Source organism: Nicotiana tomentosiformis, chromosome 3 (assembly GCF_000390325.3).
Source record: "Nicotiana tomentosiformis chromosome 3, ASM39032v3, whole genome shotgun sequence".
In the NCBI taxonomy this organism is placed as follows: Eukaryota; Viridiplantae; Streptophyta; class Magnoliopsida; order Solanales; family Solanaceae; genus Nicotiana; species Nicotiana tomentosiformis.
The window spans coordinates 96,021,060-96,048,771 of record NC_090814.1 but is presented as its reverse complement, the minus strand read 5'-3'; the positions used below and the strand labels follow the sequence as shown (position 1 = coordinate 96,048,771).

Sequence of the window (27,712 nt, the reverse complement as noted above, 5' to 3'; positions counted from 1 at the left end):
CAAATTATGATAGAACCATCTCAAGCAACTTTTCGTTTAATTTTAGTTGTATACTTCTTGCACTTACCGTCAAATGCGATCATTTTTAATATCCATCTTAGCATCCCATTTCTGCAACACTCATTGTGTGGAAGTGCTAAGACCATATCAACCTAAAATCATTTCATACAACATTATCGATCTTATAACTACTTTTCACTTTGATATGCATCCTTTCTATCACATAACACTCATTAGCACTCCTCCATTCAAACATCTTATCTTAAATATTTAAATTGTTTGCATTTAGGCAATCCAATCCTGTCTAATCTCACTTCATCGTCGCTCTTCCTATGCCGACCAAACTTGTAATACATATGTCCAATCTTTATTCTGGCTATCCTAAAACTAATATGATCTAGAGTGCCCTCCACTTCAATCTTTTAGCTGACTCCCTCGTTGGTTTAATCAAAAAGCCAACAAATAACATATATCATGGGATCTTATAAATTAGTGCATTAATAACAAGAGTAAATAATTGCGGGCTTAATATCGATTCTGGTGTAAACCCACACAGAGAAACTCCTAATTACTGATAACTTTGAAGATAAGCCAAATCGCCATGAAAATCTAACTAGGGTTCATGAGAACAAAATTGAGAGAGAAAGAGAGCTGTAGATGTTTCTGTATATCCGAATGGCCAAAACTGTCCAAATGTGTACAAACTATACTATATATACATTGGGCCAAAATATCTTGAACCCGAAAAATATAAACCAAAAATTAACAAGACAAAAGCCTATACAATTAACTTATACACAACTGGGCCTATTTCTGTCGAGGCCCAGATGCCAAATAGCCTTCAAGTCCAACACCCCCTCAAGTTGGAGGGGGAAACCACCTGCAACTTGGAGAGAAACTGATGATGAAGCCGCCCAGTTAATGGCTTGGTGAGGACATCAGCCAACTGTTTAAGAGTAGAGACATGAGACAAACAAATCAGTCTGTCACCCAACTTAGCCCGAATAAAGTGACAATCCACCTCTATGTGCTTGGTACGCTCATGAAAAATCGGATTCTTGGCAATGTGAATAGCGGCTTGATTATCACAAAACACAGAGATAGGAAGGGAAACAGGAACGTGCAAATCAGAGAAAATCCGGACTAGCCAAGTCAATTCCGCCACAACTTTACTGATAGCTCGGTATTCAGCCTCAACCGAAGAAAGGGACACAATGGGCTACTTTTTAGACTTCCAGCTAATTAAACTATCACCAAAAAAAATACAAAACCCAATGACAGAGCGTCTGGTATCAACACAAGCAGCCCAATCACTATCCCTGTAGGCAGTCACTTGGAGAGCAGGAGAATTGGAGTAGAATAAGCCAACATCAAAAGTACCCTTAAGATACCTCAAAATGTGTAAAGCAGCAGACATATGAGGAGGCCGAGGACACTTTAAAAACTGGCAAAGATGCTGGACTGCAAAGCAAATATCAGGTCGAGTGTGTGTGAGAAACAACAACTTACCAATCAAAGACCTATAAGTCTCAGGGTTGTCCAAAATATCACCAGAATCAGCCGACAATTTATTATGAAGTTTGAGGGGGCACACCACAGAAGAAACATCTGAACAATGGTATGCTGATAACAAATCAGAAACAAACTTTTTTTGATTCAAAAGAACACCAGAGGAAAAATAAGAAACCTCAATGCCCAAAAAGTAGTGCAAAGTACCCAGATCTTTGATTCTGAACTGAGTATCTAAAAATTATTTCAAATCAAGAATATTAGTTGCATTATCCCCTGTTAGTATTATATCATCAACATAAACGGCTAATATAGTCAAAGAACCAGGGGAACCCTTAACAAAAAAGAGAATAATCATTTACAGAGGGAGAGAAACCCTTAGAACATAAGGCTTGAGATAACTTGGCATACCACTGTCTTGATGCCTGCCGAAGACCATAAAGAGACTTCTGTAATTTGCACACTAGAGGAGTAGAAGAAGAACAACCATAAACCGAAAGAACATGAGATAATTTCATATAGACTTCCTCATCTAAATCACCATGGAGGAAAGCATTATTAACATCTAATTGAAACAAGGGCCATTGTCTTTTAACAGCAACTGCTATTAAATATTTTATGGTGGACAACTTCACAACAGGGGAAAAAGTCTCATTAAAATCAACACATTCCATTTGTGTATCACCCCTAATTATAAGTCTGGCCTTATACCTCTCCACACTACCATCAGCATTGTATTTCACCTTATAAACCCATTTACATCCAATAGGTTTCTTGCCTTTAGGTAACTCTACAATATCCCAAGTGTGATTAGTTTCTAAAGCCTCAAACTCCTTTCTCATGGTATCCTGCCAAGCTGGAATAGAGGCTGCCTGAGAATAGGTACTAGGTTCAAATTCAGCATGCTTAAGAATAGAAGTGGAATAAGAAAGAGATGAAGAAAAAGTACATTGATAGTCTTTCAAATATGCAGGAGGATTATGATCCCTAGTAGACTTCCTCAGAGATAAAGGGGAAGCAAACTGAATATGAGCACTAGCAGGAGAAGGCAAAGAAGGTGGAGTAGAAGATGGCATAGGAGAACTGACAGCAGGACTCAAGGAAAAGGAAGCATGGGACTGAATAGGAGAACTGGCAGGAGAAAGTGGAGAGGGACCATGAAGAAAAATAGGATCAGTAGCAGTAGGTGGAGGGGAAGAGGCAAAGGAAGGATTAGAAGCCAACACAGAAGGTGTAGATGGAGAAGGAGAGGAAACAGTAGCATTAGGTGACTTGGAAAAAGGGAAATAATTTTCATGGAATACTACAACCCTTGAAACAAAACACTTCTTAGTGGCCAGGTTGTATAACTTGTATCCTTTCTTGGCAAAAGGATATCCAAGATAAGTACAAGGAATAGCCCTTGGTTTAAATTTATCTCTATGAGGTATAGGGACTGTGGCATAACATAAACAACCAAAAGATCGCAAATGAGAGTAAATGGGCACCTTACCATACAACATTTCAAAAGGGGATTTATCATTTAAAAGTTTAGAGGGTAATCGGTTAATGATATAAGTGGTTGTTAACAAGCAATCACCCCAAAAGTGCATAGGTGCTTTGGACTGGAACATTAATGCTCTAGAAGCTTCAAGAAGGGATCTATATTTTTTTTCAACCACCCCATTTTGTTGAGGGGTGTAGGGGCAACTTGTTTGATGTATGATTCCATGTTCTGAAAAAAATAATGATGCAAAGGAACTAGACCCCAACTCTAGAGCATTATCACTTCTAATTGTTTGAATTGTAGTGTGAAAATGAGTTTTGACCATTGCAACAAAAGCTTTTATTAAGGAAAAGGCATTACTTTTGGATCCCATGAGGTGTGTCCAAGTGGCTCGTGTATAATCATTGATAATAGTAAGGAAGTATCTAGCCCCAGAATAAGTTGCAGTATGGTAAGGACCCCAAGTATCAATGTGAATGAGTTGAAAAGGTGAGTTGGTACTTATAGTACTATCTGAAAAAGGCAACCTAGTTTGCCTGGACATAGGACAAACATTACAAATGAAAGACTGTTTGGATGACAAAGAATCAGACAAACCAGAAATGAGTTTCATTATAACAAATGGAACATGTGCAAGCCTTTGATGCCAAACTACATCCAGTTTATTCATGTTAGTAGTACTACAATTAAAAGGAATATCACACACATCAGGCAGAATAGAACCAGAATTACAAGTAGAAGAAAGAACACAAGATGAAACAACATTAGTCATGGGAGAAGCAGGATGAACACAAGATGAGATAATATTATTTATGGAATCTAAATTGGTGAAAAGCTGAGAATGAGAGGAAGTAACTCCTCAGAACAAATTGAAATCACCGAAAAATGTCAAATTAAACCATCGCAGAACAGCAAATCATCGGAAACTACTGTAAAATAGAGAGGCGACACGGAACTGACGAAATCGAGAACTTGGACAAAACTTTGTGAGGGTAATATTGGATGAAAGCGGAGGACCAGAGCTATAAGAATCTGTGCTTTGATACCATGATAACTTTGAAGATAAGCCAAATCGCCATGAAAATCTAACTAGGGTTCATGAGAACAAAATTGAGAGAGAAAGAGAGCTGTAGATGTTTCTGTATATCGGAATGGCCAAAACTGTCCAAATATGTACAAACTATACTATATATATATTGGGCCAAAATGTCTTGAACCCAAAAAATATAAACCAAAAATTAACAAGACAAAAGCCTATACAATTAACTTATACACAACTGGGCCTATTTCTGCCGAGGCCCAGATGCGAAATAGCCTTCAAGTCCAACAATTACTTCCTACCGTGGTTCTTAGACAAATAATGGCTCATTTACCTTTTTATGATATTTATATATTAAATAATATAAATTCTTTCTTGTTCAACACCAACTAAAGAATTTTTCTTGACACTCTATTGATACAACCAAAAAGGAATAGTAAGCAAATCTCTAAGAAATCAATGAAGAGAATGGCTTCTGAACAAGAATTTGCAGAGAGTAAATTGAGAGTTCAAATAATAGAGAAGAGAAAGAAGATTGACTTTATTTTCATAACTCCATTCCCTATATACCCTGTATCCAATCGGTTAGTTGCTTTAACAAACTATTAACAGACTGACCTTCCACTTAACCGACTAACTAATCTGTTATTAGCAATATGGTAAGTGACAACTATATCCCTTACTTATTACATTAGTGATAAAAATACCCTCTTGTATAAAATGAATATAACAACTATTCCGCCCTCGAAATGATCCTTGTCCTCAAGGATTGAAATGAGGAAATTGTTGCTGCAGGGCTTGTAAATCCATCCAGTTGTTATCAGCAGCTGAGCAATTAAACCACTTGACAAGAACTTGAGTGAGTGGTCGATGGTGTTTCTGGACCATTCTTCTTTCTAGAATAGCCTCAGGTTCCAACAGAATGTGACCATTAGAAGATAATGAAATAGGAAGGTAAGGAAGCACTGGCTTATCTCCCAGCTTCTTTTTCAACTGCGACACATAAAAAGTACGGTGAATTTTGGCATTAGGGGGTAGATCCAGCTGATATGCAACCTGCCCGATCTTCTTGATCACCCGAAATGGACCAAAATACTTTGCCCTCAAATATCCTTCTAGACACTTGTTAACAGCCTCCGTTTTCCCATCACTTTGTGGATGATAGGCTGTAGAATGATGCAAGGCGACTCCTTGAAGGCCAAAGATGTAGCACCCCGGAAAATTTTGAAATACTTAAGCGTTATTAAGAAAGTTGATGTGTGCTAATTATATTATTTTGTGTGCAGACGAGGACTATTAATATGATGGATATTAATTGGATATGATAATAAGTGTACGAGGCATAGTATAAGTGATGTGGGATCTAAGAAGAGCCCTAAGTCTAAGTCAAGTTGGAAATTACATGATAGACTAAAGTTCCAAATGAGTACGCACAAGACCTAATTTTGGACGAGCATATCTACATATATATAAGGAGTTATGTAGTGGACAACCTATCAAATGACAGATCTTCGAGTCTAGTTTCTAAAGCTTCAAACCGTTTGTCATTTGGATACTCCTACAAGAAGGTATGATCAAAATATCAAAGGCTAGCAGTGAAGTACTGCCATAGTGTCCAGGTCCGCATCCGGGCTTCGAAGAGGAGTGAACGGGGGATGCGAAGCATCGGGGGCCATGTCCTAAACCCAGAAATCTGGGCCTATAAATACAAAATCAGGGGAAGAGAGTATTTTGAGTATTGGGGGTTAGGGTTCTTGAGGTGAAGAGGCAATTTTAAGCTCAAATCAAGTCCAATCAACTAAGGTAAGTTGTTAAAGATGTTTTGGGTTTATTCTTACTCAATATACATGAGTTCTAACATCATTCTTGCATCCAAATACTAGATTTCATCATCAAATCTTCAAGAACACAAAAATCACCAAAGTTGTGATTTTTCAAGATTGATCTGCTAGAGGTAATTCCAATGCTTCAAACTCGTTTATTATGAGTAGTTAGAAGTATTTGAAGCATTTGTTACAAGTTTTAATGATTGAAATATTGGATTATAAAACTCCAGTTCATGGCATAAATAGTACTTTTGAGAAAATAAGAGAAAAGATGAATAATAATCTTGGCGATGAAATTGATGAATACATTGAACCTGTGGAATTATTTGTTAGCAAAAGTTGTAAATGATCAACTACGTAATCACCCGAATTATATATTTTGCAAGTGTTGATATTATGGAAGACGATGAATAGTAAATTGGTGGCATTGGACACTTGATGTAGTATCATTAATGACTTCGAATGGGTATTAAAAATATAAGAATGAAGTTGAATAGTCTAGCATGTAAATCTATTTGGCGATTTGAGTTGTTGGAGGCTTGCAGCCAACTTATGAGCCATATATGGATATTGATCAATATTTTAGGTCATATTTGATGTAATTAGGATATCTAATTGTAGATATCGACTTGTTGGTGATGTTTGAGCATTTTAATTAACATTGAAATGATGGAGAAGGATTGAAAGCTTGTGAATGTTAATAAAGCGAAAGCGAGGTAAGTGGATTAAAACTTACTCTACTTGAGAGACTTTCTCTAAAAGTATGTTTCGAGTTAATACTTAAGTTGTTTGCAAATGTGCTTTCGTGCTTGTGGGGACAAACAAGTATGGATGTCTCCATGTACAAAAATATTATGCTGCATATGTAGTGTCATGCTGTTTTATAAAATTTTATTTAAATCTTATTGGCAAAATGACACTCAAGGTAAATGTTATAAGTTTTTATCAAAACTTTCGTATTGACAAGAGTATACATATTTGAGCGCTAAAGATAAGTCTTCACAAAAAGTATTCATTTTGGAAATTGATGAGCAGAATAGCACTTGTGGTATCTTTTAAAGATTGATGTTAAATTGCTAAAGGCTTTAACATGTAAAAGGTTGTTTATTTAATTTTTGTTCAAATTGTTTAGATTTTTTTATTAATGTTATGATTTGATAAAAATAGATCTTTTAAGGCTACTATGCTATAAATCTATTTTTGAAGTATCAAATATTTTGGGAGTTACTTGTGTTCACCGAGATTGATTCGGATATATTGTGGTCATCGTCATGAAACTACGCGTGCCGATGTAGGCGTAGATTATCACTTTGTGGTATAGACTATGGCAGAGTACTCTCCCTCGAGATGGTACTATTTTGTGCTATTATTAGCATGGTTGAGTTGATTCGTACGATATTACGATGAGATGACCTGAGCAAGTAGGGTATATGATACTTGCCGCTAGGTACATAACCTAGTTGACCTTCTTATGTCGGTGATAGTATAGTACTCCCGGTGAAAGGTAAGGATGATTTTCTTATGTTTGGGCCTAAGGAGCCGAAAGTTATTTCAATGACTTAAAGCAAATGTAAATGATTTTGTATGATTTTATCCAAAAATCTTGGGTTGATATAAATGTTTTAAAATTTTATATTGGGTTATATTTCACTTGGCTTTTATTTAAAATGACAAGTATCAGGAATTGATAAAATTGTTTATCGTTTTATATCAAATATAGGTGCATTATTTTTATAAAATTTTTCCCAAGAACTTAAGTTAGAGAGAGCCTATGACACCTATTGAGTACCGATGTGGTGTACTCAACCCTTAAGGGCCCCTCTCCAGGGCCCTGCTTACTTTACATGTTTCAGGATGAGGTCTTATACGTGGCATGCTGTCAGGGCTAGGATGACTCTCTTCCTGAGGTATACAGTGAGGCACCACTCCTATTTTAGTGGTAGCTATCATGTTGTTTTCTTAATTTATGCTAGTCGGGTATTAGCCCAAGTGTTTAATTCTATTCTTTGGTATAGAGGCTCCATAGATAGTTGTGAAAGGTTGTAGTAACGGGGTTGTACACGACATACATGAAAATATATATTTTTTTTTACTTAGTCTCATTGTTATTATGGCGTCATGGGTGATTTTGAATTGGAAAATATTTTATCATTTAACTTGAAAATGAATATGATTTTCAAGGAGCTTCCGCAGTGAAATTGGTTTTCATGCATGTGATTTGGGTGCATCACATGGTTTGATTCGCTCGGGTCGGGTTGTGTGCCGGTCACGTGATTCTGTGTCGTGACAAAAGAGTTCCTGCCAAAATTTACTCAAGAATATAGTATCTCTGTCATACACAATTGTCTGCGGCAATCCATGGAGTTTGTAGACATTTTCCATGAAAACTTGTGCCACCCCTTCTACTTCTGCTGTAAACGAATGTTTCAATGCCATAAAGTGAGCATACTTGGTCAACCCATCCACTACCACCAGAATAGTTGTTTTACCTGAAGAATTAGGTAATCCCTCAATGAAATCCATGCCGATATCCTTCCACACTCTCTTAGGAATTGGTAGAGGTTGGAGTAATCCTGGATAAGCCACATTCTCCACCGTGTTCTTCTGGCAAATCTCACACTCTTGAACATGTTTGTACACCTTTTCTAATCCCCTTCCAGTAGTAAATATTTTTTAGCCTGTGCAGAGTAGCAATGATACCTGAATGCCCCCTAGTGCACTGTCATGGTGCAGCTTAAGTAGCTCCTTCCTCAATTCTGCATCTCTGCCCACAATCACATTGCCCTTCCTGTATAGCAATCCATCTTTATAAACATAGCCTGGCCTACCATTGGGGTTTAGCTGAAGTTGTTGAATCAATTCAGAAATCTTGTTATCGTCTTTGTAAGAATCTTTGATCTGCTGTACAAACTGACCAATTACAACAGTCATGGAGTATAACTTGGACACTCGAGACAATGCATCTGCTACTAAATTCTCCTTCCCTTTCTTGTATATATTTGTTGTAAATCACTAGGGCAAGTCTTACCATTTTCTCCTAACTGCATCTCTGATAAGCTGAGAGTCTGGGCAGCAGTATGCTTCACAAAAGTCACTGTCATCATACTCAGCTGAGTAGGTTTGTTTAACAATTTCTGCATCTTTTGACTGCTAACCATCTTGGAATCACTAGGTGGACTTCCCCTGAGTGATATCTTCTTCCCATTAATCTGAAATTCCATCTTCGGTTGTCTGAAATTCCATTTGATATCTCCTAGTGTAATAAGCCACTGAATTCTTAATACTATGTCAGCACCTCCTAAAGGTATCACCAACATGTCAGCCATAAAATCTACTCCCTGCATCATCCACTTCACCTTCTTGCTCATGAACTTGCTATGGACCCTACTACCATTAGCAACAGCCACAGAGAAACTAGGAATAGTTTCCAACTGAATTCCTAATTTCTTTGTAACGTTCACATCCATGAAATTGTGCGTTGACCCAGAATCCACCAACACATGCACCATCTTCCCCTTTACAAACCCTTTTACTCTCATTGTTCTGTAATCCACTGTTCCATCCAATGCATGGGCGGACATTTGAGGACTAAGATTGGACTCCTCAGTATTTTCTTCTTCCACTGTGGGTTCTTCTTTCTCCGGCACATCAATATCTTCCTCCAACTCTAGAACATACAACTGCCTTTTCTTCTTACAGTTATGACCCGGAATGTATTTCTCATCACACCAAAAGTATAACCCCTTGGCCCACTTCTTATCTATTTCTGTGGCAGAAAGTTTTCTTGGTCCTTTAGTGTAGAATGATTACTGAAATTAGAGTACTTTCCTCCATTTGAACCCCTACTGCTCTCAGGTCCCATTAAGTGATAATGACTTCTAAAATTTGAACTCCCAGAAGAACTTGAATTGGGTAACAAGGGTCTAGAATTTTTTACCATTAACTAGTTCTGTTCTCTCTGCAACTTCACTGATTGTTCTGCTAATTTAGCAAGACTATAAGCTCTCATTAAGGTTCTTGGTGCCAACATGCTAACTTGAACCTCAATATCAGGTTTTAGTCTATTCAAAAAGCAACTGATAGAATATTCTTCTGTCAATTCTACCTGATTCAACAATTTATCAAATTTATCCAAGAACTCTTGAACACTCCCATTTTGTTTCAGCCCCACAAGTTCAGACATAGGATCTGCATGCAGAGTATGCCCAAACCTAAGATGCAAAGCTCGAACATAATCGTTTCAATTTGGAGGTTCCCTACCCAATCTTGACTTCAATAGCGTTTGGTTCCATTGAAGAGCTCTGCCTTCCATGTGAATCGAGCCTAATTTCACCTTCATATCTTCCGGAGTTCCATCAACATCAAAGAATAGTTCGCATCGATGCACCCAACCTCGCAAATCGTCACCCCCGAATCTAGGAAATTCCACTCGTGAATATCTGGTATTCACGTGATTATGATTTCCAGCTCCATTCATCTGGTAACCTACTCCATTAGTACTGATTCCCGTATTTTCTACCGGAGCTGCTGGTGGAACCGCCGGAGCTTGATTATTAACAGCCATGGCTGCTACTAGCTGTCAGATTTCTCCAATCACGTCACCATATTTTTCACCCAAAATCCGAACTTGTTCTCTGATTTCATCTAATTCACGTCGCATTTCACTATTTGTCGTCATTTCTGGCATCGTACTTCGCCAAGAACCGCTCGCTCTGATACCAAATTGGTACAACCAAAAAGGAATAGTAAGAAACCAATGAAGAGAATGGTTTCTGAACAAGTATTTGCAGAGAGTAAATTGAGAGTTCAGAGAAGAGAAAGAAGATTGACTTTATTTTCATAACCCCTAATTGGTACAATCCATCCCCTATATACCATGTATCCAATCGGTTAATTGCTTTAATAAACTAATACCAGACTGACCTTCCACCTAACCGACTAACTAATCTGTTATTAGCAATATGGTAATTGACAACTATATCTCTTACTTATTACATCAGTGACAAAAGTACCCTCTTGTATAAAGTGAATATAACATATAGCCTATGATTTCTCTCGATGCAAAAGATTATTTACAAGTATACATCTGATAATACCTCTAGACTGATTCGCCTATGTCTAACCACTTTTTATTTAAATAGCATAAAATTTTAAATTATAGGTGGCCTATGTAATCAGCGACCTGATTTTCTTCTTTTATTTGTTCATTAAATTGTAAATTTTTCGACGGTAGTCGTCTGTAATCATGACCTGTTTTTTTTAAACAAAAATTTTGAAGATTTTTTAAACTTTAAGTCGCCCAGCGACCTAGAGAAAAATATTTCCCTATATGCATCATACATATATATATAATTATAGTAGGTAAGCATTGTATACAACTTTGCTTTCATTTTTTTTTGTCCTTTCTAAAAACATTACCATTATTTCAATATCAGGGACTTTTTTGTCATTCCACACAAGAAAAACAAAAACCCTCATCCTTCACAGTAAAGGCGCTTCTTTTGTTCTTCTCCACCAGCAACATTTTTCTTTCTAAAATTCTCCACCGGCGAATTCCCTCCCTATTTCTTATTTCCGGTCTCTGTTCACCTCTATTTCTTTTTCCGGCGACTCCTCCTTTCGGTTAGCAGTTGTACACATTTTACTTTTCCAGTATTTATCCTTAAAACAAACTAAAAATGAGAAAGACTCAAGAATTTCTACTACAATATTTTCACCAGTTCTGTAAATTGCTCCTATCAATGGAGTAATGGTTTGACTTTTATATTGATTTTAATTTTTCATGTCTTTTATACTCCATAAAGCTTAACAACAAATGCTAGGAAATATAAGTCATTCACAACAAATATATAGGGAGAAGATTTCAGTATTTAACTTGTAGAAACTATCAAGAGAGGAGTAGTTGGATAGAAAGCAAAATTATAACAAACAGAAATTAAAAGACTCATGCCCACCCAGTTTGCAGTTGGCAGAGACGGGGGAGAGCAGAAGGTAAGAGAGAAATGGGGGAAATCAAATTGGGTAGAATGACAAAAACATCCATTTCACTTATGCATTGATAACATGATGTTAGGGTTGTTTAAGGAAAATAAAAGATGTATACAATGCTAACCTAGTACAACTACGTAGTAAGTTAGCAAAACTATATATATATATATATATAGTGGCGGACGCACGTGGTGGCAAGCGGGTTCAACTGAACTCGCTTCATCAAAAAATAATATTGTGTATTTGTATAAATTGCGATTAAATTTGCCTAAATTTTGTATTAAATATTTTATTTGAACCCACTCGACAACTACTATTTTACGACTAAAGTTATGTACTTTTAAGATTGAACTCGCTTGCACAAAATCATGGGTCCGCCACTATATATATATATATATACACTTTTTGGACACGTACGTTGTACGTGTATCTCACGTCAATAAATACAAACAATATAAATTGGAAGATTAGTACCAAAAAACAAAGGAAATCAAACCTTCATAAAAGAATATTAAACATCAAAATGTGATAGCCACATATATTAGGGACAAAAACAGCACAAACTGTTTACAACTCTTGCTAGGTAACTTAGAGGGATAAATTCAAATTTCATATAATTCTATACTCAATTTGAAATGGGTTATAACGATTTGTCTTAGTTTAAAAATAAAACGAATGATCTCAAATAAACACATATAGAGAAAAATGATATAAACAAACATAGTGTTTGAGAAAATAACAACTTGAACATCGGATAAGAAAGAGAAATGTGTCAGCGTCAACATAAATACAATTAACAAACACAAATGCTAGCTACTGATGGGGGAGAAATAGGACGGAATAAACGTTTTCCCATCCCATGATATTTATATTTTGAAATTTCATATAATTATTTTCCACACAAGCAATGATGACATGAACATACCTGCATTTTGTGAGCAATTCAGTTTTAACAATCAATTTTTTATAATAACTGCAAAGGCTAGTTGTTAGTACGACTTTGTAAATGTTAGCCATGATAAACATACCAAGACCAAGTATTGTCATCATCAGAAATAGTGGATACACATGATATAACTGTAAGTGCAAGCATCTCAATATTCTACCTAATTAAACATTCAGAGAAAATTTAAAATACTAAAAATAGAGCAAAAGAAGTACAACAAACCCATAAATAATACAGACGTTTGAAGACTCCATTTCATGTTTTGAGTTTCAGATACATTAAAAACACTTTGTATCTCATATAGAATGTTATCGATCATCCAATTCTCCGCTTTCGTTATTTGATTTTTGTTCCTTGCGTACACATCTGTTGCTACTTACAAATGTTGAAGTACTGTGGATAATAACTTGACGTAGGAATTTGATGGGTTATGGAAGCTAATTAAGAAAATTAAAGAGGAAGAGGAGTGGGGGGCTAATTAAAAGGTAGTAGTAAAGAAGTAACTATTGATATATTAGACAACGGAAAGAAGGGAAAAAAATGACTATAGAGTTCTTCATAATATTGCATATATAATAATAATAATAATAATAATAATAATAATAATAATAATAATATTAATAATAATAATAAAAATAAAAATAAATTAAATTAATAAATAAATCATTAAGTAGAGGGTAATTTAGTCATTCAGCTTTTGAAGAATATTTTAGTAAAATAACTTAACCTAAAAGTTTTCACACTTATAATATAGTATGATATAAAGCTACTAAACTTTCAATAAATATTAAATTTTAAACTCATAATTTCAAATGCATTGTGTTCAAATTAAGCCTTTAACTACTAAGATGTTCAACCCAAAACATAAGAAAATTAGATACTCTCAAATGTCAATTTAACTAATGTTCAAAGTTATATTAGATTAAATAAACTCAAAGGAATTAATTTTATTTTTTCAAAATTTGCTCTTATTTACATATTTCAATGTGTTAAGGTAATAATTAATTAAGGTTAATTTAGTGAATATATTTTTTTAAGAGTTCATATTTCCTTAATGTGTGTGCCAAAAATAAAATAGTCACTTATTGTAAATCGGAAAAAGTAATTTTCAAGTAGGGCCTACGAAATAGTGAAGGGGGAAAACGTGCCTATAGGGGTATTGCAACTTGTAGAAGCAAATGGTCCAGTTCCTCTTTCTGGACATAGTGTATCAACTATCTAAATTGTCAAAAGTTTACTTTGGGGTATTAAAACCACAAATAGTATTTCTTTTGGTTGAAGAATATCCTTTAAGTTATTGATTAATAGAGAAACCGAAAAACACGTGCAACTTTGTAAGAGCAACCGGCCTAACTGTCGGTTTGAAATGGAATTAGAAGAGTTGACCAACTAGATAATACTCTTACTTAGATATTATTCTCAAATAAATAACATCATCGTTCTAGAGTGCATTTTTAGTAACGTCACTGAACTAATAGAAATTATCTATGAATGTCACTTTACTTTGTTTTATAACCGAAAAGTTATTATACTTTATATATTATAACTCAAAAGTCACTCAGCACTTTTAGGACTTTATTAAATATTATTTTTCATATTTCTTTTTAGCCCAACCATTTAAAAAATCAAAAAATCCATTTAAATCATTACTTGATCATTTCATGACCCAACCTATTTTCTCTTGTTTCCGTTATTAAAAAACATAAATATTACTTTGTTGTAGTGTATTATATTAGTTCTCAATATAGTTATATTGAATGTATACATTGGTTTAAGCAAAGTATTAAATAGAGAATAAGGAATTAATCATAACAAACTAGAGGAGTTAAAATTGAAAGTGAAACAAGAAAATTAGCAGCGTTGAAGTGGAAGAAAATAAAAAGGAGGAAGGAAAAATAAAAAAAAAAGTATTTATGCTTGAAATTTTGACTGGAAAATATTAATATAAGAGTAAATTAAAAGACAATATTCTCGATATTTTAGAACAAGAACGCACATTGCTTATAGTAAAGATAATGTTACTATACGGCCATTTTTAGTCGAACTGATTTAATACTTTGCTTAAACCAGTATGTTGAAAATCAAGATAATTAACAGCAAAGTAATATTTACGTTTTTTGTAACAAAAATAAAAGCGGGTTGAGTCACGGTTTAAATGGATACTTTTTTATTGTTTAAATGATTGAGTTAAAAAAATATAAAAAATAATATTTAATATGACCTAAATGTGTTGAGTGATTTTTGAGTTACAATGTGCAAAGTATGATGATTTTTTTATTACAAAATAAAGTAAAGTTAATTTCATAAATAATTTCCATTTTCATTTTCCTTATCGCTACTGACGGTTGCTCATTGACTCACAAAACCTTACTATTATTCGTTTAGTTTAATTAATAGTTATTTCAAATCCGCTTACTTCTGATTTATATTACTTTTTCAATTATAATCTTCTATGGTGCTAATCTTTTTGGCGTAATTAATAGGAGACAATAGAATGCCTAACGGGACAAAAGTTGACATTCAGTCGTAGAACTACACTTATCGTGACATAATTAAGAGAAGATTATAAAAAGTCAAATGGATAAATAGTAGTAGAAAATCTTCCTAGAATTACAATATTTTTGACCTTTTAATTATTAAAAAAAGGAACTAACGACTAAGTCCATGCTACTCGAGAAAATGATAGAAATGGTCCCCTATATTTAGAGGTAGGTTTAAAGTAATCGCTTGAATATAGTTCTGATCAATTTTGGTATTTTAAGTTTGTTAAAAATGAATAGTTTTGGTCTTTAATAAACTCTTACGGTTAGATTTAATAAAAGTTATGGACAAAAAAATTAACAGGAACTCACCTTGAGGGTGGATTTTTTGCAGTTTAGGTTATTTTTGGTGTCTGATGCAAAATATTTTAGGTGCCAATTTCATTATTTTTTATTTACTGCTATTGTCTGGTGAACTTATATAGGACTAAACATGAGGGACCATTTTTGTGAAAAATCATTACAAAAACGTTCTACCAGCCATAAATGAAAAGAAAAAAGAAAAAGAAAAGTCTAAAATAGAAAGGAGGAAAAAAAAATACTCCTTTTCCAAAAAAAGGAAAAATGTGAAAAATCAGAGACCAAAAGCTTGCAATCTTGAGATCCAGTTGACGACAAGCACACGTCTGCACACGCACTTGGAAGTTGGAATCTCAATAATTTAGTTGAATTCAGATCAAAAGTCATAACTCACACACCAATAATTTTTTTCCCCAAAAAGAATCAATACTTATAAAACATCCAATATAAAAATCATGCAACTCTTTCCTCAAATTTTGTAACAATTGATCCGAAAAAAAGACCAGAAAATGGCATATCTTGGCTCATTGAAGCAAAGCTTTGTTGAAACAAACAAAGAAAGATTATTACTACCAAGAAAAGGGTATTCAGAATTGGGAGTAGGTGGTGGTGCATCTTTCACAGGAAATGAGAACTTTCTGGAACGTTTACGCTATCGACTTACTGAGTTTTGTAACGATGTCAAAAAAGTTGCAGCCAAAGCAGTTAAAATGGGTAGAAGTGATCCTAGGAAAATTATATTTTCTGCTAAAGTGGGTTTTGCTCTTGCACTTGTTTCGATCCTTATTTTCTTCAAAGAACCCTTGCCTTACATTGGTAAACACTCCATTTGGGCAATTCTCACTGTTGTCGTCGTTTTTGAATTCAGTATAGGTATGTAAAATTTTCGTTTTTATTTTATTTTATGTGCCTCTGGTTTGCAGCTTTATTACGTTTTTATTGCTAATTTTGGAATTTATCAAATGTGTAGGTGCGACGCTCAGTAAAGGATTTAACAGGGCATTGGGGACATTTTCTGCTGGAGGATTAGCGTTGGGCATTGCTGAATTGTCTCTTATGGCTGGAAAATGCCAAGAGATTGTGATTGTCATCAGCGTATTTATTGCAGGTTTGGTTTCTATTTTGGTGTTTAGTATATTATGGAACCGAAATTGGACCAATTTCGTATATTATGGACCAATTTCGGTTTGATACTTCCGAATTCGGTATGGTATTTGGTTTAAGGTTTTAGAATTTTCTTATTCGTTAATTTTTTTTAAAAATATCGAAATACATACTTACATACACAATACGCATATAGTATTAGATTATAACAATAGTTTAAAAGGCACAATTTGAGAAGCTTGCTAGTGTGAAGTAACTGTATAAATTTTGCCATAATTTCTTTATGTGTCTTTTTAATCAATCAAGTTAACAATTTCTGTAGTCTGTACTGAGTGCAGCAGTGCATTTGTTTGCCTTTGGCTGAAAGGAAAATAGCGGACAGGTCATAAGTTACAGAACATATTAGTAATGCTTGATTCATATTATTAGTGTCTACCCCGCATCAAATTTGAGAAATGGAGGATTCTGGTGATCTGTGTGCTTTGAAGTTACGTTCATAGTTCAAAGTATAAACTGAAGCGAACTTTATCAACAAACATTTCCCTGATGCATATTTGGTCAAGATTTCTTATGGTTTCTTTCGGTTTTGCCATTGACCCGCCCCTTAAAAACAAAAAAGAAAGTTATAATTCTTTATCCAAGCCGAATACAAACCAAAGTTACTGAACTGAATAAACCGAAACCGAAAAGATAAAAATTGGGTCATACCGAACCGAATGCCGAATAGCATTTTAAGGAACCGAATACTGAAAATATCGAACCGAAATATTTCAAAACCGTACCAAACCGACCAATGAACAACCCTGGTTAGACGGATTTCGATATATAGGTGATTAGGAGCAAAAATAGAGCAAGGAAAGATATATAGAGAGCCTTGCAGACTGGTAACCGGGTGACATGAGCTGTAACTGGAGAACAAAAGGAAGAAGTCCAAGGATGTGACCTCAAATTTCCCCAAAATAAGCTCCTATATTAGTGACACCTAAAACACCAAAGAAGCAACTACAGCTTCAACTTTCACTGTGTAGATCAAAGCATAATTCTCCACTCTTGAATTGAGTGAAACTATTGATATATATATATATATATGTGCCCCTCGGCTTCCAACTTAGTAAAAGAAAAATAAATCATTTCAGTACCCTTGGCAGAATGCTTAGGTTCAATATCTTACTGAAGAACATTGCATAAATTTGGATTTGAAGACAATCACACATTTACAATGGTCCAAGTGAAGGAAAGGTTTTTTAGTTTTCCTCACCTCTACGTAACTTGTGCATCAACATCACAGCAACAATCACCATCTTTCTTTTGTACCTTGTATAAGAGTTAAATGGGCCATTGACGGGAAGAGTTTGCTTGGCTACTACATGAGACAAAAGCTAGTAAAACCAATTACTACATATGTTCCAAGGTTTATACATGTATGATATCCTGATCTTCAATCTCTCCCGCTCGTTACCATAACTGCTCTCTCCCTCTCTTTATCCTTTTTTGGGGTGGAAATATGTGTGTATATATATTTCCGGGGAAATTCACTTTTATACTACTCTAATCATTACATTTTCCTCTTTCATTCAGGATTTTGTGCGACTTATTTGAAACTGTATCCAGCAATGAAGCAATATGAATATGGATTCCGAGTCTTCTTATTGACATATTGTATAGTGCTTGTATCGGGGACTTCAGATTTCGTTCAGACTGCTGTTTCTCGATTGTTGCTAATTGGGGTTGGAGCTACTGTCTGTTTGCTTATAAATGTCTGCATCTACCCCATTTGGGCTGGTGAAGATTTGCACAAGTTGGTAGCGAAAAATTTTAAGGGTGTCGCTACTTCTTTGGAAGGTGAAGATTCTTTAATCTCTTATCTTCAGATTGTCGTTGGACATGACCTAGACATGCTATGCTCGGCTGATATTTGCAATGCTTCTTTTTCAGGTTGTGTCAATGACTATTTGCAATGTCTTGAATATGAAAGGATACCATCAAAAATTCTTCTTTACCAGGCATCCGATGATCCTGTCTACAATGGCTATAGGACTGCTGTAGAGTCCACCAACCAAGAAGATTCTCTGGTAAACCTATGTTGCTATTGATGCTTAACCTAAGTATGTGGCATTTCCTCCATTCCAAATTGAATGGCCTATTCTGCACTATATTATATTAAAGTCTGAAAGTGTTTGTTCAACATTAAATGGTGTGGAGGCTGGTAACTTTTGTGTATTAAAGAAATTGAAAAATAAAGGTATCACACATGTGACTTATAGTGGAGCTTTACATTATTTTGGATGGAAAGAGAAAAAAAATTGTATGTGGACATTCATGTGGGTTTGGTGGAACATCACCTATTTTCTTGGGTTGCTAATTTTGGTAATCCTGGTTCAGTTAGGTTTTGCTGTGTGGGAACCCCCTCATGGCCGTTACAGAATGCTCAATTATCCTTGGGGTGAATATGTTAAAGTCAGCGGTGCACTGAGGCATTGTGCTTTCATGGTCATGGCTATGCATGGCTGTATTCTTTCAGAAATACAGGTATAACTTTTTCTAATTTTTCTTCCTGACTTAGTCTAAAGCAATGTGCAGCACAGATTTTTTTTTTATTCCATAAATTTGAAGCCTATCTCACATCTGCCACTTTTTCTTTCTTCGTTTTTTACTTTGATATGGAACTAGGCAGCTTATGAATAATGAATAGAATTATTTTAGATGTATAGGAGAGAAGTACTTAAAGTAATCAGCATACTAGACCTATAAAGTTCCATGTAACCAAGATTGGGGAATAGTAAATACATAGGAACTATGCTTAAGTTAGTATCTGTCAAGGGGGTTTTAACTCTTTCTCTTGGTCAAACATGAAAGAGGCGCGCAGAAGTATTTATTGTAATTTTTTACCAGATGAAAATTAAACTGATTCGTCAGCACCAAATATTCACATTGTTGCCATGTCTCATTTGTTAACTAACCTATTTGGGGCTAAGAACTCAACCATGGAACTGCAGTTCCAGCCTGCTATTTCGTAAATTATTCAGAGTTTACTCCAGTTTTTATAATTTTACAGAGTAGTCAAATATCGACCATAAGTTTTTTCGTGCCATTCATAATGATTAATGTCATGCCACTGGATTGTTCAATAATAAGTTAAAAAATTACTTGCTACTTTAGAAGCCCATCTCAGATACATATATCACTCGAGGTGCACATAAAACTTGAAGTTAGTCAACGCTTAGGTTGGACCTCTTTAAGAGGGAGCACTAGCTGGAATATAAATAGAGTCTTTTACCTCTTAAGGTGGAAGAAAAAAAAGAAAATGTAGGGGAGGGATAGAATCACTACACTATCACGGCCAACTATACCAAATCCTTAATTTAAGGATATGTGTAATGCTATTTATGGAATTACACAAATGGTAATAAATAAGTTACTTTATTTGAATCTTGGGCAGATAGAGAGAATCGAGCCCGCAAAGCAACGTGATACGTAAACATTAAAAAAAAGATATGAATGAATGTTTTAGTGACGAGGAATAATAAATTAGAAATTTAGCATAAGAATACCAGTCACTCAAAACTGAGAACTACATCTTGACATCCAAACTCGAAATTTAAAATGGTTGAACTTTTTTCTTACATCACATATATAATTTTTCTTTTTTCTTCATTAGCGCCTTTCTTCACTAAAGCCAATGCTTAATTTGCGCTTTGTACTTAATACCCCAGGGTCATTGGAGCTTTTCACCTTTGATAACTTTGGTTATCAATTCGGTTATCATTTCTAAATGCCAGCTTAACTGAGTACCCTTGCATTTTGGCTGTAACTTTCCCTTCTTTTATTGCTTATGCAATTTTTCTTTTTTGCAAATAACTATCCTAAAAATGTTGAGATGATTTTTGTCCACTAGTGTCATCCTTTTGCTAGCGAAACAGTTTGAGGGCAGCTTCTAAAGAAGCATCTATACACAAAATCTATTAATGCCAGCTTTAACATAGGTAACTTGACACAAAAATTTCTTCTAGCACATGGTGGCAGTTCACCTAGTGCTCTGGTCTTGAAGGAGTTTTGCATTATTTAATGTTACTTCAGACAAATAAAATGTTCTCTTCAAAGATATCAAACTGAAGTTATCTTGTAAACAATTTCTAGGTTATCTACTTAATAGACATATATGTTTATATCCATTGAGATATCTTTTCCTCTTAATGAACTAAAAATACAAGAATCCTTGCCTGCTAATTGGTGACAGATAGCTGCATAAAATGTACGACGGGAAACTGATCTTGGAGCTATTATTGCCTGTTTGCACTTGTTATGATACTGTCCTTGATTACTAAATCAAAAAGATTAAGAATTTATGCTTTAGGGGTTGAGTGGTCATGCAAATTTTCTTCTTGTAGGCAGCATCTGAGTTGAGGCAGATTTTTAGGAAGCAGATTCAGAGAGTTGGAACTGAAGGAGCTAAAGTGATACTGCTGCTTGGGGAGAAAGTAGAAAAGATGGAGAAACTAAGCCCTGAAGATCCTCTCGAAGAAGTTCATGAGGCTGCTGAGAATCTTCAACTGTTGATTGACCAGAAATCTTATCTTTTGGTTAATGCAGAGAATTGGGAAAGTTCAAAAAGACCTAAGAAGTTTGAAGATCCTGAACGCATTCAAGAACTGAAGGACAATGAACCTAAACCCATGCTAATAAACTCTCTTAGTGAAGCGACTCTTCATCTAAGGTCTGCTCACACATTGAAGCACATGGATACTCTTAATCCAAATGTAAGCGTCAACTTTTCTACTTCACAATGGGGTTCCTCAGAAGATGTGTTCAAGCAGCAGACGATGTGGCCTTCACGGCTTTCAGTTCTTGGAGATGTGATTTTGAATGAACGTGAAGTACGGACATTTGAAAGTGCTAGTACATTGTCACTGGCAACATTTACTTCCTTGCTGATCGAGTTTGTTGCAAGGCTTCAGAATCTTGTAAATGCATTTCAAGAGCTCAGCGAGAAGGCAAAATTTACGGAATGCAGCTGATAGAAATGAGGCAGCAGCTCTTTGAGGCAGGTTATGTAACTGTTCCTGCTTTTAGGTTGAGGAGATCTTCTTTCTGCTGTCCAGTGTCACAGTGCTTTATTGCTCTACTGCCAGTAAAGAAGATGTTATCAACCAGAAACTAGGTTCAGGCTTGGAATGAAAACTATTCTTATGAAGTTGAAGATGTTTTGAGATGATTATATATACTATTATTAAGTTTTGTGTAGTTGTCAAGGTATTGGTTTCTGTTCTGCAGCATGTTTTCAGAGCCTGTAGGAGCTGTGAATCCAAGAGAAAAAGATTTCCTTACCCAAAGATTATGTATCTTTCTGTACATTAACTTTTTTACTTGTTTCCGATGAAGCTGTAAAGCATAGAAGTTTTTAAAAGAACATTAGCTGGATAATATGGCCTTGTCATACTATGCAGAGTGCATCCTAGCAAATTCTTTGAGAATGACTTGCATGAAATATTAAGTAATTTGCCAAGTGGTTGAAGTTTCCAGTCTAATCTTCCTCTTTATTAAAAGTCATTGTGATTTTAAACACTAAAAAAGGATGAGAAAGAAATTACCTTCATACATAATATTAATGTGTAACTTTATTCATGTGAATTATTAACCTCCAGCTTCTTTGTTCAGTCTTCCTTCTTTTTCTCAAAAGAATTTTTGAGTCTGCTTTTAAAACCTGTAGTAGCAGCCTCTTTTATTTTGCCAATACTTTACAGTTTACACAATCATTTATTACCCCGAGAGCTATGTGATACCAGTTTACATCTATAAATTTCAAAACCTGTAGCCATGTGATACCAGCATTCCAAGAATCAAAAGTAGTAGTTGTCTACAAACTCCAATAATCTACTGTACAAACTCAAGTGGGTACATAGATACAAGATATAGATATTAGTCTTAGGCAAATACAGGGAGATCTCGTGATTAATCATCAACTAAAACTGATAATGCGAACGTCATATTGTGGTCCTAAATGCCATTTTTGTTTAGCATTCCCAAGTGTTTCTTGCCTCCAAGTTTGACAACATTCTATCAATTAGTATCCCATCTGTCCATCTGACATCATCTAAGAACATTTTTTTTTCTTCTATTTCATCCCACATGTGAAGGGGAGCCTTAGCGTAACTGGTAAAGTTGTTGTCATGTGACCATGAGATTACGAGTTCAAGCAGTGAAAACAACCTCTTGCAAAAATGCAGGGTAAGGCTACGTACAATAGACCCTTGTGGTCCGGCCTAAGTTGCCCGGACTCGGGTGCGGGAATCCGATACGGGGACGGATCCGAGTATCGGATTCGGCAAAATTCTAAATTTTAAGATTCGGGGGTGCGGATCCGGATATGGATACGGGTGCGGGGATTCGGTTAATAAAAAATAAAGCTATAAAAATATTGTAAATTTTGAGAGATATTCTATGAAAAACTTACATGAATATTGTAGAATTCAATCTTACATTCTCCAAGATGGACATTATTCTTTCATTCTCCTAAATCTGTTTTATTTTTTATTTTGAAAAAGTAAAATCCCAATTTTTCTCCCAAATTTATCGATGGACTCCGGTCAAAGTGTCTAAAGTCAGTTGACCGAATCCGGGATGTATCCCGCTCCTGTCCCCGTCTCGTATCGGGACGGGGACGGCACCAAAATCGAAGAGTCCGCGCAACTTAGGGTCCGGCCCTTTCCCAGGACCCTGCGCATAGCGGGAGCTTAGTGTACTACGCTGTCCCCCTCCCTCCCCCCTTTTTTTTAAAATTCCATCCCACATGCCTTCCTCTAATAGAATGTTTGCTGGTTCTATTTATTAGGCAAGAAGTGCCACTAGCAACCTGTATAATGACCTTCTATATCAAATGATCTCCATCCACTATTGTTAGCAATATCTGATCTTGACAAGGAATACAGAGGACCTTCTACTTGAGGTAAGCTTCATCCACTTTCATTTAGTAACAGTTCAAATCCTTTCCTGCAGATGAGTATAAGCTCTGATTCTGACTTAGCTTTTTCCATTCTAATGAAATGTCTTTCATGCTCAGGGACCCGTGAACACTGACTCTTTGTAGATATTGCATAATCTTGTTAAAGTTCACCACCGGACAAACATCGTGCTGGTGTCTTATATACAGTAAATCCTGAGTTCCAAGGAACAGTAGAGAGAAACCTGGAGCTTCAATTGTGATTGCAGGGATTGTTCACCATTTGCTTCTGCTTTATATCTACAGGTCACATTGTTAATAACTGCTGAAAACTTCTTACCTGAGCAGCTGCAAGTAAAAAGGAGATTCAATTCATGGCTCAGCATAATTCACTTTCCTACAATGTAAGTTGTCCCTTTATACTTGAAATTGGGTGCATGCAGAAACGTTGACAGCCTAATGACATTCTCTTCCCTGTTTTAAGAATGAGAAGTCGAAGAACACACTTTTGACAAGCAATAGAAGTTGTTTGGAGCCACTTAAAAGTCCTTTCAGCTCTTACAGTCAATCACCAGAGATACCTGGGAGCCCTACTTATGCTATGGAGTTCTTGTGTCGATCCTGGAGTCCATCTTCCAATAATCTCCTGCAAATGTTTTCATCAAGTGTAAGAAACCACCAAACTGCAACGACGCGTGAATTAAAGATCTTAGAATGAGATCAGATTGCTAATCGTAGTCCGAGTTCATTTATAATGTGCAAAAGTGAATAGCAGCATTAACACAAACTAATAGGCCAGCATGAACACCCCTTTTATCTATTAATAGGCCATTGTTAAGCATAAAAAACTATATTTCGTTGAAAATTAGGAAAGAAATCTATAACAAGAACAAAGATAGCCTGCTCAACACTACACTTCTTGACTTGTATAGAATCCCTTCTTGAGAGACACAGGAGGCATAGAGGATCATGAAGGAAAAGAGGAGGAAACACATGAGGATGTAACCAGCCGAGTTATAACCAACAAAGAGGATATCAAGGTATTTCAATCTTCCACGACCTCCCACTGAGGATATAGAGAACAAAAAGGTAAATAGCATAACAAAGGACATCGATAACACTAAGAGGTATCACACTCCTGTGCTGTTCAGAATATCAATGAAGCCTAACTTGTAAAATATTTATGATTAACTTGTTCATGGACAAAAATTGAAGCTAACTTGCCAAAGCATGCCACTATTCCCTTTCTCTTTTCTCAATTAGCTGCATCAAACAAGTTTATCCTAAACTATTTAAACATGCTTAGAGAAAAATGTCACTTTTTTAGACAGATAAAACTCTTCAAGTATATCATTTTTAGCCTGCGGTTCACCTCTCTTTTGGTCATGAAAAATCAGCTTCATCTCTCATTTTTCTATTAATGTTTGCGTAGCTGGATTTGCATCACATGAAGGAATGGTTTAAAAGCAAGCCATTGGGAAAATTCTTTAGATCACATCAAGAGAAGAAAGAGCGACTCCGACTTCAAACAGCACAACTACATGCTGCGCTTTCTCTCACACAGCTGGCTTCAGCAATTGCTGGCTTTGCCAGCAGCAGCAGCTCAGAAGCACAAGAATGGTACCACATAAATTCTGAAACGGGAGGAGAATGGAGCCATAGTACGGGAAGTGTAGTTGCTTCTGCTGCTGCTCTGATGACTACAGTATGTGCAGAGGCAGCAGAATCTCTGGGAGCAGGACGAGCCAAAGTTGCTTCTGCAGTCAATTCTGGCCTAGCCATCAGAACACCAATGGATATGATTGCAGTAACAGCAACAGCAGCAACCTGTAAAGCTTTCCATACTATTGCTTGGAACTGATAACTCAAAAATATTCAGTTTTTTATGGTACATGAGCTCTCAACTGTATAATTACTAAATTATCGCACCTTGATATTCTGTTACTAGGTCTTAGAGGTGCTGCAATTCTAAAATCAAGAGCAAAGACTGATCCCTTCCCTAGGATCCCAGATTTTTTGACAGTAGGCACCCGAATTTGGATAATAATGCCATCAGGTATGAAAGTAATTAAATTTAGTGAAAATGTTTAAAATCCTTGAATCTGGAGATGCAGATAGAAAATGCCGTTGGCACTACTTCCTGCCTTCCTATACATGATATTGACATTTTGAGACATAAAACCTCAGGACGGAAAGAAGATAAATGGATGACTCTACACTCGAAGCAAAATCAGCTCGTGCTGAGCCTGAAAAGGAAGTACTTTGGAGCTCTAAGAACTTCAAAAGAATGTAAGTCTTCAAAAGAAGGAAGTATTCTTTTTACCCTTTATTTCAACAATTAGAACTTGAGATATGCCTGATCTATACTCTCTATTATTTCTCTGTGGGAGCTTCAAACTTGGAGTTTCTCCTATTTAGACAGCATTCTTGTTTTATTCAAAAAGAAAAAACAATTGCTGTTACTGACAACCTTACCTCATCCAGACAAGCTTATTAACATCACAAAAGAAAGTCCCGAGGCTCAATACAATTACTTACTGAGCTTGAAGACTAACAATGGGATTATCAAGCTCCTTTTCGAAGATGAGAAGCAATCATGCATGTGGATGTCTACCATTTCCAGTCTCTTAAAGATGTAGAAAGCCTCTTGAGAAAAGTTTTGTTCCACCATTCAGAAGAATAAATCTTGTATCATACCAACACTCTTTATTATCTGTCAACTCAAAAAGTGATCAAGCACCAATACAAAAACCACGTTGTAGAAATATGGATCTTTCATTACAATATTGAGCTACATTGAAGCCAATAATATTCCCAAAAAAGCATTTGACGACTACTGAACAAAACATGACATCAAGTTATTAATTTCTGATAAACCAATGCACTGGCATGGTACTTTTCTACGATCGACATAGTTCACGCGAATAGCACTACTCTCCAAATCCCTAAAATAGCAAAAAATGCTGTCACTGTACTACTTCCCATTCCAAAATGTAGAACTCAAGTTTTATATAACAGTGAGTGTTCCTAGAACCACTTCTAGGGAAGCAAAAGATATATACACTGTATATGGTAAAATATGCTACATTGAGTAATTGCATAAGAGAGTGACACGTGGACAGAGGATAGCTACGACCGAAGGCAACTGTTCCATTTGTTACCGGAAAGAATGATGCTCATAAATTTGCAATAAATATCTGTCACCCGGTAGCATCTAATGGAGAATATTCTAAAACATTTAGTACATTGCCCGTTACAAAGAATTTGTCATTCATGCTCGCTGTTGCACATTCTTCAATGACCTTCATAATTGACATTAAAGAAGGGCATGATCCTAGAACCTTGTTCCCTAGGTGCAGCTATAAATAGTGAGCTTTGTTATCATTGCAGAGGAGACGAATTTTCTAGCAAACTTACGATATAATCTATTCAAAACTTTATACAATTTTACCTTCTTACCTTTTGATTTCATTACTGTTGTGCCCGGAAGCCTTGCTCCCGGAACTACTGTTTCTGCTATTTCATCTTCATCTCAAGGCTAATTATTGCATATTTCGTCAATTCTTGTATTATTTCAGGATCGAATTAATTCACTTGTCTAGAAACCACGTATAAATTCGACTATACCGTTTTACGGGTAAACAGTTTGGCGCCCACCGTGGGGACTAGACAATCGTATAAAAATCACAGAAAATGATAGATAATGGTATTAACAACACACACAATCTTGAGACCCAAGGAGACCAGCCTCAGCACGAGGATTCAATCACTAATACCCGCAATGAGGGAAACGATGCCACGTCGGTCTACGGAAGGCGGTACTCGCGACATGTTCGGGAGGCGACTCCCGATGATGCTGAAGAGGAGCATGTTGTTGAAGCGATAAGGGTCTTGCATGAGCAACAAGAGGTCATTCTAGGCCATCTCACACGGCAGGATAAGGTTATGACAGAACTAAAGCAGGCGTTGTCAGGTACTTCCAATAACGCGAATGGATGAGGTCCAGTTCCTCCCGTGCTCCCGCAAATCAAACAACT

The 27,712-nt window shown here is 35.8% G+C and overlaps 2 protein-coding genes across 3 annotated transcripts; both read left to right on the top strand.

The window, feature by feature from the left end:
* Nucleotides 1-15,903: 15,903 nt before the first annotated feature.
* Nucleotides 15,904-22,159, top strand: LOC104119063 (aluminum-activated malate transporter 4-like). The gene is made up of 6 exons (XM_009630468.4): nt 15,904-16,507; nt 16,605-16,742; nt 18,317-18,580; nt 18,674-18,810; nt 19,121-19,267; nt 21,127-22,159. Exons 1-6 carry the CDS (start codon nt 16,144-16,146, stop codon nt 21,751-21,753), a joined length of 1,677 nt encoding a protein of 558 aa, XP_009628763.1. The 5' UTR covers nt 15,904-16,143; the 3' UTR covers nt 21,754-22,159.
* A 94-nt stretch (nt 22,160-22,253) lies between these two features.
* Nucleotides 22,254-26,501, top strand: LOC104119064 (VAN3-binding protein-like). 2 transcript variants are annotated; one of them, XM_009630470.4, is made up of 8 exons: nt 22,254-23,681; nt 23,796-24,079; nt 24,160-24,342; nt 24,608-24,715; nt 25,108-25,504; nt 25,624-25,731; nt 25,863-25,964; nt 26,160-26,501. In XM_009630470.4, the coding sequence occupies exons 2-8, from the start codon at nt 24,050-24,052 to the stop codon at nt 26,312-26,314; spliced, it is 1,083 nt and encodes a 360-aa protein (XP_009628765.1). In that variant the 5' UTR covers nt 22,254-23,681; nt 23,796-24,049; the 3' UTR covers nt 26,315-26,501. The 2 variants fall into 2 exon arrangements, with proteins under 2 accessions (XP_009628765.1, XP_009628766.1); XM_009630471.4 differs by lacking the exon at nt 24,608-24,715.
* The last annotated feature ends 1,211 nt before the right edge of the window (nt 26,502-27,712 follow it).